This window comes from Chrysochloris asiatica, unplaced genomic scaffold, assembly GCF_000296735.1.
Source record: "Chrysochloris asiatica unplaced genomic scaffold, ChrAsi1.0 scaffold00106, whole genome shotgun sequence".
Taxonomy (NCBI): domain Eukaryota; kingdom Metazoa; phylum Chordata; class Mammalia; order Afrosoricida; family Chrysochloridae; genus Chrysochloris; species Chrysochloris asiatica.
In genome coordinates this window covers 3,150,427-3,165,039 of record NW_006408624.1, presented here as the reverse complement: position 1 = coordinate 3,165,039, position 14,613 = coordinate 3,150,427, and the positions used below count along the sequence as shown (strand labels likewise).

Here is a 14,613-nt window from a genome sequence, read left to right as displayed (position 1 = left end):
TTGATTATATGCTCTTTCCTCAAGTGGCTGAACATCAAACCATATCTCTCTGGTAGTGACTTTGTGTATTCCTTCCATCTTGTTTTGATGCTTTCTGCATGATTCAATATTTTGCCCACAGAATCCTTCAATATTGCAAGTCAAGGCTTGAATTTTTTGTTCAGTTCCTTCAGCTTGTGGAATTGTTCTTCCCTTTTGGTTTTCTAACTCCAGGTCTTTGCACATTTTGTTATTAATGTCTGACTTTGTCTCCTCAAGCTGCCTTTTGAAATTTTTTATTCAGCTCTTTTACCTCCTTATTTTTTCTATTTGCTTTAGCATCTCTACACTGGAGAGCAAGTTTCAGAGCCTCTTCTGGAATCCATTTTGGCCTTTTTCTTCTTTCTTGACTTCTTAATGACCTTTTGCTTTTTTCTTATATGATGTTCTTGATGCCATCCGCAATTATTCTGCTCTTTAGTCTTTAGTGTCTAATGCATCAAATTTGTTCTTTAGATGATCTCTAAATTCAGGTGGGTTAGGTTGAAGGTCATATTTGGCTCTCATGGACTTGCCTTAATTTCCTTCAGTTTCAATTTTTTTCAGCCTCAGTTTGAACTAGCATATGAGCAACTGATGATCTGTTTCACAGTCTGCCCCTGGCTTTGTTTTGGCTGATGATATGGAGCTTTTTGACTGTCTCTTTCCACAGATGTAGTCAATTTGATTTTGGTGTATTCCATCTGGTGAGGTCCATGTAGAAGACATTATGATGAGTGAAATTAGTCAATCACTAAAGGGCAAATACTATATAAGACTAATAATTGTAAAAACTCAAGAAAAGATCTGCATATTAAAACATTCTTTAATGGTAACCAGAAGTAGGTAGGAAGGGAGAATAATTCACAAGTTAGAGGGTTGACATTTGTTAACTTGGGAAATGGGGAAGGCGATATATAATAAGAGGGAGGTTAGCAGAAGAATGACCAAGGCAAGGGAAGACACAAAGAAAAGTGCAAGAGTTAACAGTGGTAAATACTGTTATATATACAAACCTGCAATAACAATGATATACAGGTAGATACATGGCTAGACACACAAACTGAATGGTTGTAGGAGGGAGAGATGGAGGATATTCACAAATATATAAACGTTTGACAGAATATCTGAACTTGGGTATTTGCCTTTGCTGCAAACAGATCTATGAATGCAAAATGAAAACTTTTTAGACTTTACCAAATACCTTGAGGGAATGAGTTGCTGGGCCTGGGGGCTCAGAACCATAGATAGTCTCAGGGGACACCAAGGCCAATTGGCATAACATAGTCCAAAAAGACAATATTCTACTAATTTGATGAATCGTGACTGGGATCTTAAAAGCTCATGAGTGACTACCTAAGGTGCAATTAGTGGTTTCTCCCTAAGTGGAGGAAAGAAAACTAATGAAAATTGAAGATGCTCATAATTGCTTAGTTCAATGTGAACATCAGTCTCCATGACACTGAGATCAGAAGAACTAGATGGTGCTTAGCTACTACTACTAACTTTTCTGATAGGAATCACATTAGAAGGCCCTGGATAGACAGGGAGAAAATGTGGAACAAATTCAAAATGATGAAAAAGACCACCCTAACAGGTCAGAATGAGACCTGAGGAACTTGACACTGTGTCCCTTTGTGTCTGGAGCTGAGCTCACCTTCTTGCCTCAATTTTTAGCCACAAGATGAATGAGTGTATGCGGAGGGGGGTGGGCAGCAACAATAGTAAGGTGTGCTCATTTGGAATGGCCAGCCATTCAGGATCAAAGGAGCAACATTTACCTAAGGACAAAGTTCTGAAGGGTTGAGGAGGAGGGTGGAATAAAAATCAGAATCACAGGAAGGAAGCAGTGGTATAACTCATGTTACATGGAGGGGACTGTAATCATTAAATAAAAATGAAGTGCGTGCTTTTTAAAAACTGATGACTTACTCTGTAAACCTTCACTCAATTCACAATAGAAAGTTTAAGGAAAAAGCAAAAATGGATTTTTTTCATGAACCTTTTGAAGCCTTCTTGTATATTATAATCAAATGTGCAAAGACCTAGGGTAAGAAAACCAAAAAGGAAGAACATGTGCTAAATTTTTCAAGTTGAAATAAATGAGGAAAAAATTTAAACCTCAAGTTGCAATAATGAATTCTTTAGGCAAAATATTGAGTGACAAAGGAAGCATTAAAAGAAGCTAGAATGAATATACAGTCACTGTACCAAAAAGAATTGGTCAATATTCAATCATTTCAGGAGGCAGTATGTGATTAAGAACTAATGGTACTGAAGAAGACATCCAAGCTGCACTGAAATATTGATGAAAAAACAAGGCTGTAGGAACTGATGGAATACCAATTAAGATGCTTCACGACAAATGGATCTAATGTTGGATGTGTTCACTGGTCTATGCCAAAAAATGTGGAAGACAACTACCTGGCCAACTGACTAGAAGAGATCCATATTCATGTCCATTCAAAAGAAAGGTGATCCAAAAGAGTGTGGGAATTACAGGTGCTGTAGGATAAGCACTGGACTGCTGACCACAATGTCATGGTTCAAACTCATCAGCCACTCCTCAGAAATCTTATAAAGGGCTGTAATGAGTTGGAATGGTCAAGGTAGGAGGGGTATCACTGCAGAGAACACCAGCAAGATTTTTACCTGTGATATGACTACACAAAAGCATTTGACTGTGAGGATCATAATAAATAATGGCCAACACTGTGAAGAATGAAACCCAAGAATACTTAATTGTGCTCATGTGGAATATGTACATAAATCCAGAGGTAGTCATTTGAACAGAATAATGGGATATGGTAAGGTTTTAAATCAGGAAAGATGTGCCTTAGTGTTGTTACCTTTTACCATACTTGTTCCATCTGTAGCTGAGCAAATAATCTGTTAAACTGGACTATGTGAAGAATTATGTGATATCAGTATCAGAGAAAGTCTCATGAACAATTTGTGATATGCAGATGACACAACCTTACCTGCTAAAAGTTAAGAGGATCTGTACATTTACTAATGAAGATCAGAGACTACAGCCCACTACAGACTGCATATAGTTGCTGTGGATTATACCTCAGTATAAAGAAAACAAAAATTCTCACAACTGGACCAATAAGCAGTATCATGATAAATGAAGAAAGTACTGAAGTTGGCTAACAATCAATGTCCATGGAAGCAGCAAAGAATTAAACATTGCATTGGGCAAATCTGCTGCAAGTGTTAAAAAGCAGAGACATTACTTTAATGATTAAGGTCTTCTTGACTCAAGCCACAGTATTTTCCATCCTTTCATGTGCATGTGAAAACTGGACAATAACAAAAGAAAACTAAAGAACTGACACATTCAACTTGTGGTGTTGACAAAGAACACTGACTGTATCATGGGTACCGGAACATGCAAATCTGCCTTGGAAGAAGTATAGTTGTAATGTTCCTTAGATATGAGAATGGTGAGACTTTGTCTCTCTTACTTAAACATGGTATTGCCATCGAGTCGGTTCTGACCCATAGCAATCCTGTACAGGGCTTCTGAGGAGTGGCTGGTGAGCTTGAACCACCAATCGTGCAGTTAAATAGACTTTGCAGTCCAATGCACAAATCCACAGCATCACACCAGGACTCCAGACATGTTATTAGAAGGGACTAAATCCACAGCCATCAGGTTAATTCCAACTCACAGTGACCCTTTATAGAGCTTCTGAGGCTATAAATCTTTATGGGAGCAGAGAGTCTCATCTTTCTCCCATGAAGAGGTTGGGTTTGAATCACTGACCTTGCAGTTAGCAGTCCAATGCTTATCTTGTAGCACTCCTGATAAAGTAGAGGGTGAGTTAAAAAAAGGAAGACCCTCAATGGAGATTGACTGGCTCAGTGGCTGCAATAACGAGCTCAAACACAGCAATGGTTGTGAAGATGGCACAGAACCAGACAATGTTCTGGTATACATAGGGTCACTATGAGCCAGAACTGGCTCAATGGCACCTAATAACAACAACAACATGGAACTTGTAGTTCTCAAACTAGTGAATAATTATTCTTTTAAAAAATAAACACACATAGCATTTGTAAGAGTTGAGTATATATTATGGTACAGAGAAAATATCATTAAAATTCAAAAAGTTGAAACCAAAATGTTGATATTGTCTAAGATAAAATAAACCTGTCTACTGACACTCACAGCAGCAATAGAAGGCTTCTTCCCATCCCCAGCAGGTGGATGAGTGACATCTGCTCCCAAAAAGATCACTGGTTGCTGGAACACAGACGGTCTTAAACATATTTTAAAAAAAGTTAGATAATTCATTTTTTGTCCATTATTCATTTACCTGTTTCACACAATTCTAAGTTGTTGACAGAGCACAGAGGAGGTCTTCTATAGACAGCTTCACAGACCTGAACTACTGACAAACTTAATTCTCTTAATTCATTCCCTTAATCAATGAAATAAAAGATATCACAATGGGTCTATCCAATGTTTTAATCAGAGCAGTTCTGTCTTTAGTAGTGTGTTGGTAGATGCAAAGGGGAACTCCACAGTAGCCTAAATGATACAATTTCTTATATCACTTCACCAATTTTTATCTATCTTTCTTGACACTAAAACTTTAATGCTACAGAAGCTCTCAAAGAGAAAAATTATCATTAAACTTCTGACTAGAAGAGATCATGGGAGTCTACTATCCCCTCTCCCCTGGGCCAAATATAATCTATAGCTATTGTCTAATATTTGGAATCCTGGTGTGGCACTGCAGATAAATGCAATGGACTGCAAGGTCAGTTTGAACCTCAAGGTTGGCTGTTCAAGCTCACCAGTCCCTCCTTGGAAATCTTATACAGGGTCACTATGAGTAGGAACTGACTCAAAGGCACTTAACAACAACAACTGTCTAATATTTACTTCCTTTTACTTTAAAACTATATCCTTTAAGAATCAAAGGACAGTCTCTTAGTTGATAAGAAACTCTACAGATAGACTATAGAAACTATATAGGTAAGTCCTTGAATCATTGATGTATCTGCACTTATGATAGTTTTTTTTTGGAGGGGGTACATCTTATCATTAGTAATATGTGCTACATATACTGTTGTAGTGCATGATTTGTAGATATCATATTTGTAAATTTATATGTAATGTTTCCAACCCCAAAGACAAAGATCAGATTTATAAAGATACTGGTAATAATAGTGAAAACTAATAAAAAAGTAGTATCTAATTTATGTCAGAAGTTAGAGTTACTGGAATGGAATCCCACCGTAAATCAGAGACAATCTGTATTCATCTCCTTTATGAATCTCATTTTGTACATAACAGGGATGTGAAGCAAAGTTGTTAAGTGCCATCAAGTTGGTTCTGACTCACAGCAACACTGTTTAGCATCACACCAGAACTTAGGGAAAACAGAAAAAAAGGGCTTTTATCTCAGACACAAAGGAGTCCATCCTTATTCTAATGCTATTTTGTGGTATAGATTGGCCAAGATACTTCACTTTTTGAGAGCTAGTGGCTTCAAATACTAAGAGGGAATAGTAATACCTTCCTCACAAGTATATTTTAAAGATAAAAGCACACAGTATACTGAATGGTGTATTTTAGCACTCAACAAATAAATTCTAGCACTCTTTCTATCTTTCTCCTTTTCTTCACTATCACAGCAGAGACATAGAATTAAGCTAAGTAATCCAGAACCATGATTTTGCCTTCATGTTTATGCTACAAGATCTACCTTCTTAAAACCATAATAGGGAACCTGCTGTTCAATTTTCCTAATAATGACCTCTTCACTAGTGCTCAGTATAATTAGCTATTTCCTATTTTAGGGTCATAATGCTTCATCCTCCCTAAGAGGTAATCTAACAGTAAGCATCTACTGTCCCACTGACTGCAGGTATTGACTTACTTGACAAGCCAATATGGCCCTCAGTCTCTCTCCATTCCTCCCCTTACTTTCTGATGAATAGATTCATGAGACTACAATGCACGCTGAAGATGACCTAGCAATAAAGATTTATACTTTCTGACTGGGTGAGATATATTTGCACTACATATATATATATATATATATATATATATATAAAGAAAGAGGGGAGACAAGGGGGATAGATCACCAGGGAATCTCTTAACCTTGCCAACTGAAACTCAATTTTTTTTCTGAGTCTACTTATCTCTCAAGACAGGAAACACCAAAGCAATTCCTTACACAGAAATAGCTAAATATGGAAATATATAGAAAAATCAAGATAAGAAAAATGACTATTTTCATAAGTGGTTAGCTTATCTTACCTTTGATGAGGTACAAGAATATTATTGATCCCTCCAAGTTTAACATTTATTTTTAGGCACAGGTTTGAGAGAGTTTGAGGAGATGTTTTTATTACATTCTTGACTTGAACACACTGTGTAGCCATACCCAAAAGTGTGTCTCCTACACGTTTCACCTCCGCTACAGAACAAACAAAAATACCTCGTTAGAAAAAAGGCCAAACTTTGTTGAAAAGTTTTGTACATGCTACACTTGGAAACATTATGCTAAGGAAATCAGACTGACACAGAAAGAGAAATAGGATTCTATATATATGAAATAAACCGATTCCATGGCACTTAACAACAACAATCTAGAATAGGCAAATGTATAGAAACAAAAGTAGATTGGGGTGACTAGGGATGGGGGTGTGGAGTAGATTATGGGGAGTTACTGCTTAATGTGTACAGGGTTTCTGTTTAGGGTGATGAAAATTTTTAGAAACAAATAGTGGTGATAGTTGTACAACACAGTGGATCTAATTAATGTCACTGAATTGCACACTTAAAACGGTAATTTTTTTAATGTTTTGACAAATACACACACACAAGACAAAAATGAGATACCAAGGAAAAAAAATAAATGAAGAAACCTTAAATGATTATTATTAAGCAAAAGAAGTCAGTCTGAAAAAACTACATACATATGATTCCAACTATAGGCATTGTAGGATGAAGCACTGGACTGCAAGATTGGTTTGAACCATAACGTTGATGGTTCAAATTCACCAACCATTCCTTGGAAACCCTATGCAGGGTCACTATGAGTCAGAACTGACTCAATGGCACTTTACAACATAGGTAAATCTAGAAATACTGCAGGTTCAATTCCAGACCACTGCAATAAAGTGAAGATGATAATAAACAATTGTTTATTTCCCAGTGTCTATAAGAGTTCTGTTTATTATCTTAAGTGTGCAATGCCACTGACTGTCATTTAGTTGATTACAACTTACAGTGACCCTATCTTCTTGTTGTTAAGTGCTGTTGAGTCGGTTCCGACCCATAGCAACCCTGTACAGGGTTTCTGAAGCTGTAAATCTTTACGGGAGCAGAAAGCCTCATCTTTCTCCCGCAGAGCAGCTGGTAGTTTCGAACTGCTGACCTTGTAGTTCGCAGCCTGATTCGTAACCACTACGCTACCAGAGCTCCTATAGGACAGAGTAAAACTGCTTCTTAGAGTTTCCAAGACTGTAAATAACTTCAAGGGAGCAGATCTTTCTCCTGAAGAGCAGCTGGTGGGTTTGAACTGCTGACCTTACAGTTAAGAGCCCAAAGCTTAACCCACAGCACCTATCATTATGAAAAAGTTTGAAATATTGTGAGAATTACGAAAATGTGACCTAGAGGTATGAGGTGAGCACATACTGTTGTAAAAATGTCACTGAAAGACTTGCTCAACACAGGGTTGTCATAAACCTTCAATTTGTGAAAAACGCATATCTGTGAGTGCAAGAGAGCAAAGAGCAATAAAATGAGGTATGTATGCCCGTATATAACTTTCTGGAAAAAGGAAAATTATAGACAATAAAAGATTAGTTAAACTCTGATGATGACGTGGAGTGATGGAGCAGCTGTGGACTTTAGATCCAGAAAGGGAGAGGGAACTGTGTGCTGAAGACCGGGGGGTGGGAGGGTGGGATTGTAGGGTATACTCTTTGGTTGGTTGATGATGCATGGACGGGATTGTAACCATGGCAATGAGATGATATATGATAGAATGAATGTAAAACTAATGCTTTCCCATGTAAACTATCACATAATTCACAATAAAACATTAAAAAAAAAGTAAAGTTCGTACTAAATAAAAAAAAAAAAAGATCAGTTAAATTCTGTACTTATCATCTATCTTGTTATCTGACATATGTGTTTGTTGTTGTTGTTAAGTACCACGGAGTTGGTTCCAACTCATAGTGACCCTTGTACAGGGTTTTCGAGGCTGTAAATCTTTATGGGAGCAGAAAGCCTCATCTTTCTCCCATGGAACAATTGGTAGTTTTGAACTGCCAACCTTGAGATCAGTAGCCCGATTCGTAACCACTACGTTACCAGAGCTCCTGGTGTGGTGCTGTGGGTTAATGTGCCAGACTGCAAAGCCATTTGAACTGCAAGGTTGGTGGTTTAAGCTCACTAGCTGCTCCTTGGAAACCCTATAGGGTCGCTATGGGTTGGAATTGACTTGACGGCACTCAGCAACACAACAACAACATACATGTTTAGGACAACAGTAAAAACCTTGTTGTTGTTGTTAGGTGCCATCGAATCAGTTTCAACTCATAGTGACCCTGTACACAACAAGACTAAACACTGCCTGGTCTTGCACCATCCTCACATTTATTGTTATGTCTGTGCCTTCTGTTGCTGCCACTGTGCCAATCCATCTCATTGAGGGTCTTCCTCTTTTGAGCTGACCCTCCACTTAACAAAGTATGATGTACTTCTCCAGGTATTAGGTCCCTCCTGACATCATTTTACAAAGAACAAGATGTGGCATCTCAAAATCCGCACTTCTAAGGAGTACTCCGGTTGTACTTCTTTCAAGAAAGATTTGTTTGTTCTTTTGGTAGTCCACGGTACTTTCAAAATTCTTCTCTAACACCATAATTTAAAACAAACAAAAAACTACTAATCTCTTTTGTATATTAACAATATATGTCTGAGAGTATGAGGTATAAGGCAAGAGTAATGATGCAATTTAGCAGTGATGTAATGAAGGCGGGAAGGATGAATATGTGAAGGCAAGATTTTTAGGACGGTGAAACTATTTGGGAGAAAGATTTATAGCTTTGGAAACCCTATGGGGCAGTCCTACTCTTCTACAGTGTAGCTGTGAGTCAGAATTGAGTTAATGATAATAGAACTTAAAGTTATTTTGTAGAATACTGTAACATGAAGGATCTGTCAAAATCCACAAAACTGTACAGCATAAAGACTGAACCTTAAATGAAAACTACTGTTGTTGCTAAGTGCCGTTGAGTCAGTTCTGACTCAGAGCGACTGTATGGACCACAGAACAAAACGCTGTATGGTCCTGCACCAATTTCACAATTGTAGTTGTATTTGAGCCCATTGCTGCTACCACTGTGCCAATCCATCTCACTGGGGAGGTCTTCTTTTTCAGTGACCCTTTACCAAGCATGATGCCTTTTCCAGGGACTGGTCCTTCCTGATAATATATGCAAAGTATGAGAGATGAAGTTTTGCCATCTTGGCTTCCAAGGAGCATTCTGGTTGTATTTCTAATATAGATTTGTTTGTTCTTCTAGCAGTCCATGGTACTTTTACTAACCCTTCTCCAACACTGTAAGTCAAATGCGTCAATTCCTCTATGGTCTTCCTTATTCACTGTCCAACTTTCACACTGCACATGAAGCAACTGAAAATACCACGGCTTAGATCAGGTGCACCTTAGTTCCCAAAACTGACATTTTTGGTCTTAAACACTTGATGTCACTTTCTTCTTCATATAATCCAGCTTCTCGGATTATTTGCTCAGCATACAGACTGAATAAGCATGATGAAAGAATACAACCCTGGCGTACAACTTTTCTGATTTTAAACCATTCAATGTCCTCTTGTTCTGGTTGAACAACTGCCTCTTGGTCAGTTCCTCATGACCACAATTAAGTGTTCCGGAATACTCATACTGCAATGTTGTCCATACATGATTCACACAGTCAAAGCCTTTGCATCATCAATAAAGCACAGCTGAACATCTAATATTCTCTGCTTTCAACTAAGATCCATCTGATGTCAGCAATGACATCCTCTTCTGAATCTGGTTTGAACCTCTGGCAGTTTTCTGTCAATGTACCATTATAGCCATTTTTGAATGATCTTTAGGAAAATTTTACTTGTATGTGATATTAATGATATTGTCTGATGATTTCTGCATTCCCTTGGGTCACTTCTTTGCAATGGGTATATATATGGATCTCTTCCAATCAGTCCACCAGGTAGCCGTCTTCCAAATTTCCTGGCATAGAGGACTGAGGGCTTCCAGTGCTGCCTCAGTTTGTTGAGATATTTCAATTTGTATTCCACCAATCTCAGAGCCTTGTTCTTTGCCAATGCCTTAAATGAACCTTGTAATTCTTCCTTCAGTACCATTGGCTATTGATTATATACTACCTCTTGAAATAATTCAACTTCGACAATTTTTTTTCAGGTACAATTCAGTATTTTGCCCAAAGAATCCTTCAGTATTTCAAGTCAAGGCCTGAATTTTTTTTTTTTTTAAAGTTTTTTCAGCTTGAAAAATGTTGAGCGTGTTTGCCTCTTTTGGTTTTCTAAGTCCAGTTTGTACATTTCTTCATAATATTTGAATCTGTCTTCTTGAATTGTCTTTTTTTTTTTTTTTTTAGGTTTTTATTGTGGATTGAGTGAAAGTTTTCAGGGCACATCATCGGTTTCACATTCAAACATTCATATACCGTGTTTCATCACATTGATTATAATCCCCTCCACATACCATCAGTTAACTTGAATTGTCTTTTGAAATTTTCTGTTTACCTCTTTTACTGCCTCATTTCTTCCGTTTGCTTTAGCATCTCTACTCTGGAGAGAAAGTTATAAAGTCTCTTCTAACAACCATTTTGGTCTTTTCTTTCTTTCTTGTCTTCTTAATGATCTTTTGCTTTCTTCCTGTATAATGTTCTTGATGTCATCCCAACTCTTTTGGTTTTCAGACTTTAGTGTCTAATTCATCAAATCTTCTCTTCAGATGGTCTCTAAATTCAGATAGGATATATCAAGGTCATATTTTTGCCCTCATGGACTTGTTTTATTTTTCTTCAGCTTCAGCCTGAACTTTCATATGAGAAATTGATGGTCGGTTCTACAGTCTGCCCCTGGCCATGTTTTGGCTGATGATATGGAGCTTTTCCACATCTCTTTCCACAGATGTAATCAATTTGATTTCTGTGTATTCCATCTGGTGAGGTCCATGTGTGTAATTATTTTTTATGTTGTTTAAAAAAAGGTATTTGCAATGAAGACGTCATGTTGAGTTGTGCCTCACCAGCAAATGAAAGTCCCGAAGCTTTATTCTACTGTACCATCATGGTCAACTCTACCTTAGGAGGCAGCTCTTTCCTAATTGTATTTTGAATGCCTTCCTTCCAAACTGAGGAACTCATCTTGCAGCACTATATCTGATAATATTCTGGTGCTATTCATCATGTTTCAATAATCAATATTCTTCATTACAAATACCTTTTTCAACAATCTGGTGCTGACAGTGTTTCACTGATATTATTGATAGGTTTTCAGTGGCTTAACATTTGGATGTAGTTCTTTCCTTTTTCCGAGTCTGTCTTAGTCTGGAAGCTCAGCTGAAGCCTGTCCACCATGGGTGACCCAGCCATCTTTCATAGTATAGATGGCATAGCTCCCAGCACCACAGCAACATAGAAGCCACCACAGTACAACAAACTGACAGATGAGTGGTGGAGATGGTATTCTAGGCACTTTAAATAAATAAACTCATTTGACTCTTACTGCAACCCTATAGGTTATGTATTATTAGTATTCCCATTTTGCAGATTAAGAAACGAAGACCTCATGTGGTTACAAATGTTAGCCACAGTCACACAAGTAGTATAACTGGCCATACTTAAATATTAATCAATATTGTCTGACTGCAGAGATTCTGCTTTTAACCATTATACTATGCAGACATCTCTCATTGTCACTGTTATTGAATATTGTCTATTCTTAATAAGCATTGCTTTGTGATGCCTCTTGTACGTATCAAAAAAAAAAAATTAATAGTATCTCTTCCATGACTATTTACTGTCTTTTCTTATGGTAACAATCAAGCCTTTGCACACAATAGCTGTAAGACATGTTTCAATACTTAGAAGGTTTAGGATTTGTTGGAGCATATTTCTAAATGCAATATCAAGGCCCTGAGAAAAAATGCAGTCTTAAGATAGCCTCACCATACACTGGCGTCTTCCCTGGCAGGATAACGATAATGAGCTGCAGCCCTGAGTAGGTGTTCTTGAGATGCCGGAACATGGGCTCCACACTGTCTGCCCCCTGCGCATATTTACAGAAGCAAGGCTGACCCTGGATGGGCATTCCTGCATCCTTGGAAATCTTCCGCAGTTGGTCGGTGAAACCCCTAGAAGAAGAAACCACTAAAACTAAAACTTTTGTCTGGTCATCAACACCTTATCAAGTAGTACTTGAAAGTTTGGGAAAAGAATGGAAAATGAAGCAGATTTGTAAGGTTCACATAAAAGAGGTCACCAAACTATTGATGGGGTCAACAATTTATTTGGAAACTAAAAACAGCATCTCACAAATATATGGTACTTTGTAGTTTACCAAGAGTATCACTACATGCTGGCTATGAATTCAGCATGGTTGGTTTCCAATTTTATTTCTGCTACTAGCTAGCTATAAAATCTTCGGCAAATGATTTCAATTTTCTTTATCTAAAGATGATTACATCCATTATAGAACTAGTATGAATATTAAATGATATAATGCATATAGCACCCTTAGCACATTGCCTGAGACATGGTTAAGACCTTGATAAATTTTAGCTGTTGTACATTTTCTAATTTTATCCTGACAAGATTTCTACGAGGCAGTACATATATTGCAGTTTTACAGATTAGGACATTAATTATTTAGCCAAAGTCAAATGATTACACAAATGTCAGACCTAGAACTATAACTCAGTCTAAAAAAATTTTTTTGTAATAATAAGTATCTTAAATAAGCACAGCAGGAAAGACTACGACCTCAGAAGAGATTAAAAGCAAAGCAAGCTAAACAAAACAAAGTAGGCACACAGTACTTTAATGTACTTTCATCTACACTGACAAACACAAAAAACAACTTCAAACAAAATTCTCCATTTAGTCTAGCAAAAATAAGTAATGATGTGGGGAGGGTTCAAGAATTGTACTTGGCTTAAAAACAATAAGATCCTATCTAAATCAATGATCTGAGTGATTTTTGCTCAAAAACAGTGTCCTTGAGGACAGAAATGAAATTTGCAGGAATTCTCGTCTCCTTTTCAATGTTAGTGTTTAATCTCAAAAGTATAAAGTTAAATATTCTTAGTCAGCCTGAACAAGAGCACAGACTAGCTCAATGATTATGGAACTTCTATTCAAGTCATGAATAACAAATGTAAAGTTTAAAAAAAAAAATTTACTCTTTTTTGAAAAACAATTGGAGGCACTTTCCTTAGTTTTTGGTCAAATAAGATATTTATAACATGGTAAACTGTTCTTATGGCATTTTACTTGAAAGCAGTAGTATAAAATCCTACTTGTCACTGTTGTTAAGTGCTGGCAAGTCTGTTATGACTCTGTATAAGGTTTCGAAGGAGTGGCTGGTGAGTTTGAACCACTGACCTTGTTGTTCAAACTGACCCTGTGGTCCTGTGCTTATCCTACAGTGCCACATCAGGACTGATCGTTAATACATACATTCAGAGACTGAGGGTTAATGAGTAATTGAAAAGTGGTTAACAGATTCTTTTTTTAAATCTCACATGAAGGCAGCAAGGCATATTCTGAATTAACCTGAGTCAAACTGATCTCTATAGCACTGATGGACCATTCATAATACGTGTATGAGCTATTCATGGATATTTAAACTAGACAAGAACATTTTCTTAAGAAAATTAGAATCTAGAGAGAGAGAGATAAGATATTCATACAAATAATTATAACATGAGGGAGAAAGTGACAAGCATAAATATTAATAAATTAGTATGTTGATTTAGAGGTGAGACATTATTTCTTGCATGAGAAATCAGTCAGAGAAGATTGAGTAGCATCTGGATAGGCAGAGATAGGAGTGGGGCATTCTCAGTAGAAAACAGTATGAATTGGGAAATGGAAAAAATGCCAGGGAGATAGAAAAAACACAGTGCTTCAGTTTCCTTGTCCAGAGATATGAAAAGGGAGTAAATGAGAAAAGACTCAAGAGGAAAGGTAGGTAAAACATTTTAAACATCAAACTGGTTTTGAAAGCTATTCTTTATCAACAAGACACCTAATAGTTTTGGAGTGGGATAATCACAAGTAGAGTTGGTATTCTTTGATGACAGAACAGCTGCTCAAACAAGGGTGACAGTAGAAGTCCTTGATACTGTGTCAGATCCAAAAGAGCAAGAGTGGACAAATTCAACAAAGTATAGGAAAAAAAGGAACCAGGAAGGCAAGTTGTTGTTGTTGTTGTCAGGTGCCATCGAGTCGGAATCGACTCATAGTGACCGCATGCACAGCAGAATGAAACAATGTCTGATCCTGGGCCAACCTCACTACCGC

At 37.2% G+C, this 14,613-nt stretch overlaps 1 protein-coding gene across 1 annotated transcript in view; it reads right to left on the bottom strand.

Annotated features, from left to right (window-relative positions):
* AGO3 (argonaute RISC catalytic component 3) overlaps nt 1–14,613 on the bottom strand; it is a 213,444-nt gene that overhangs the window by 59,392 nt on the left and 139,439 nt on the right. Inside the window, exons 12-14 of the mRNA XM_006867532.1 lie at nt 12,259–12,443; nt 6,299–6,458; nt 4,196–4,286 (exon numbers count right to left, since the gene is read on the bottom strand). Coding sequence (XP_006867594.1) covers nt 4,196–4,286; nt 6,299–6,458; nt 12,259–12,443 — 436 coding nt within the window. The remainder of the gene's footprint in view (nt 1–4,195; nt 4,287–6,298; nt 6,459–12,258; nt 12,444–14,613) is intronic.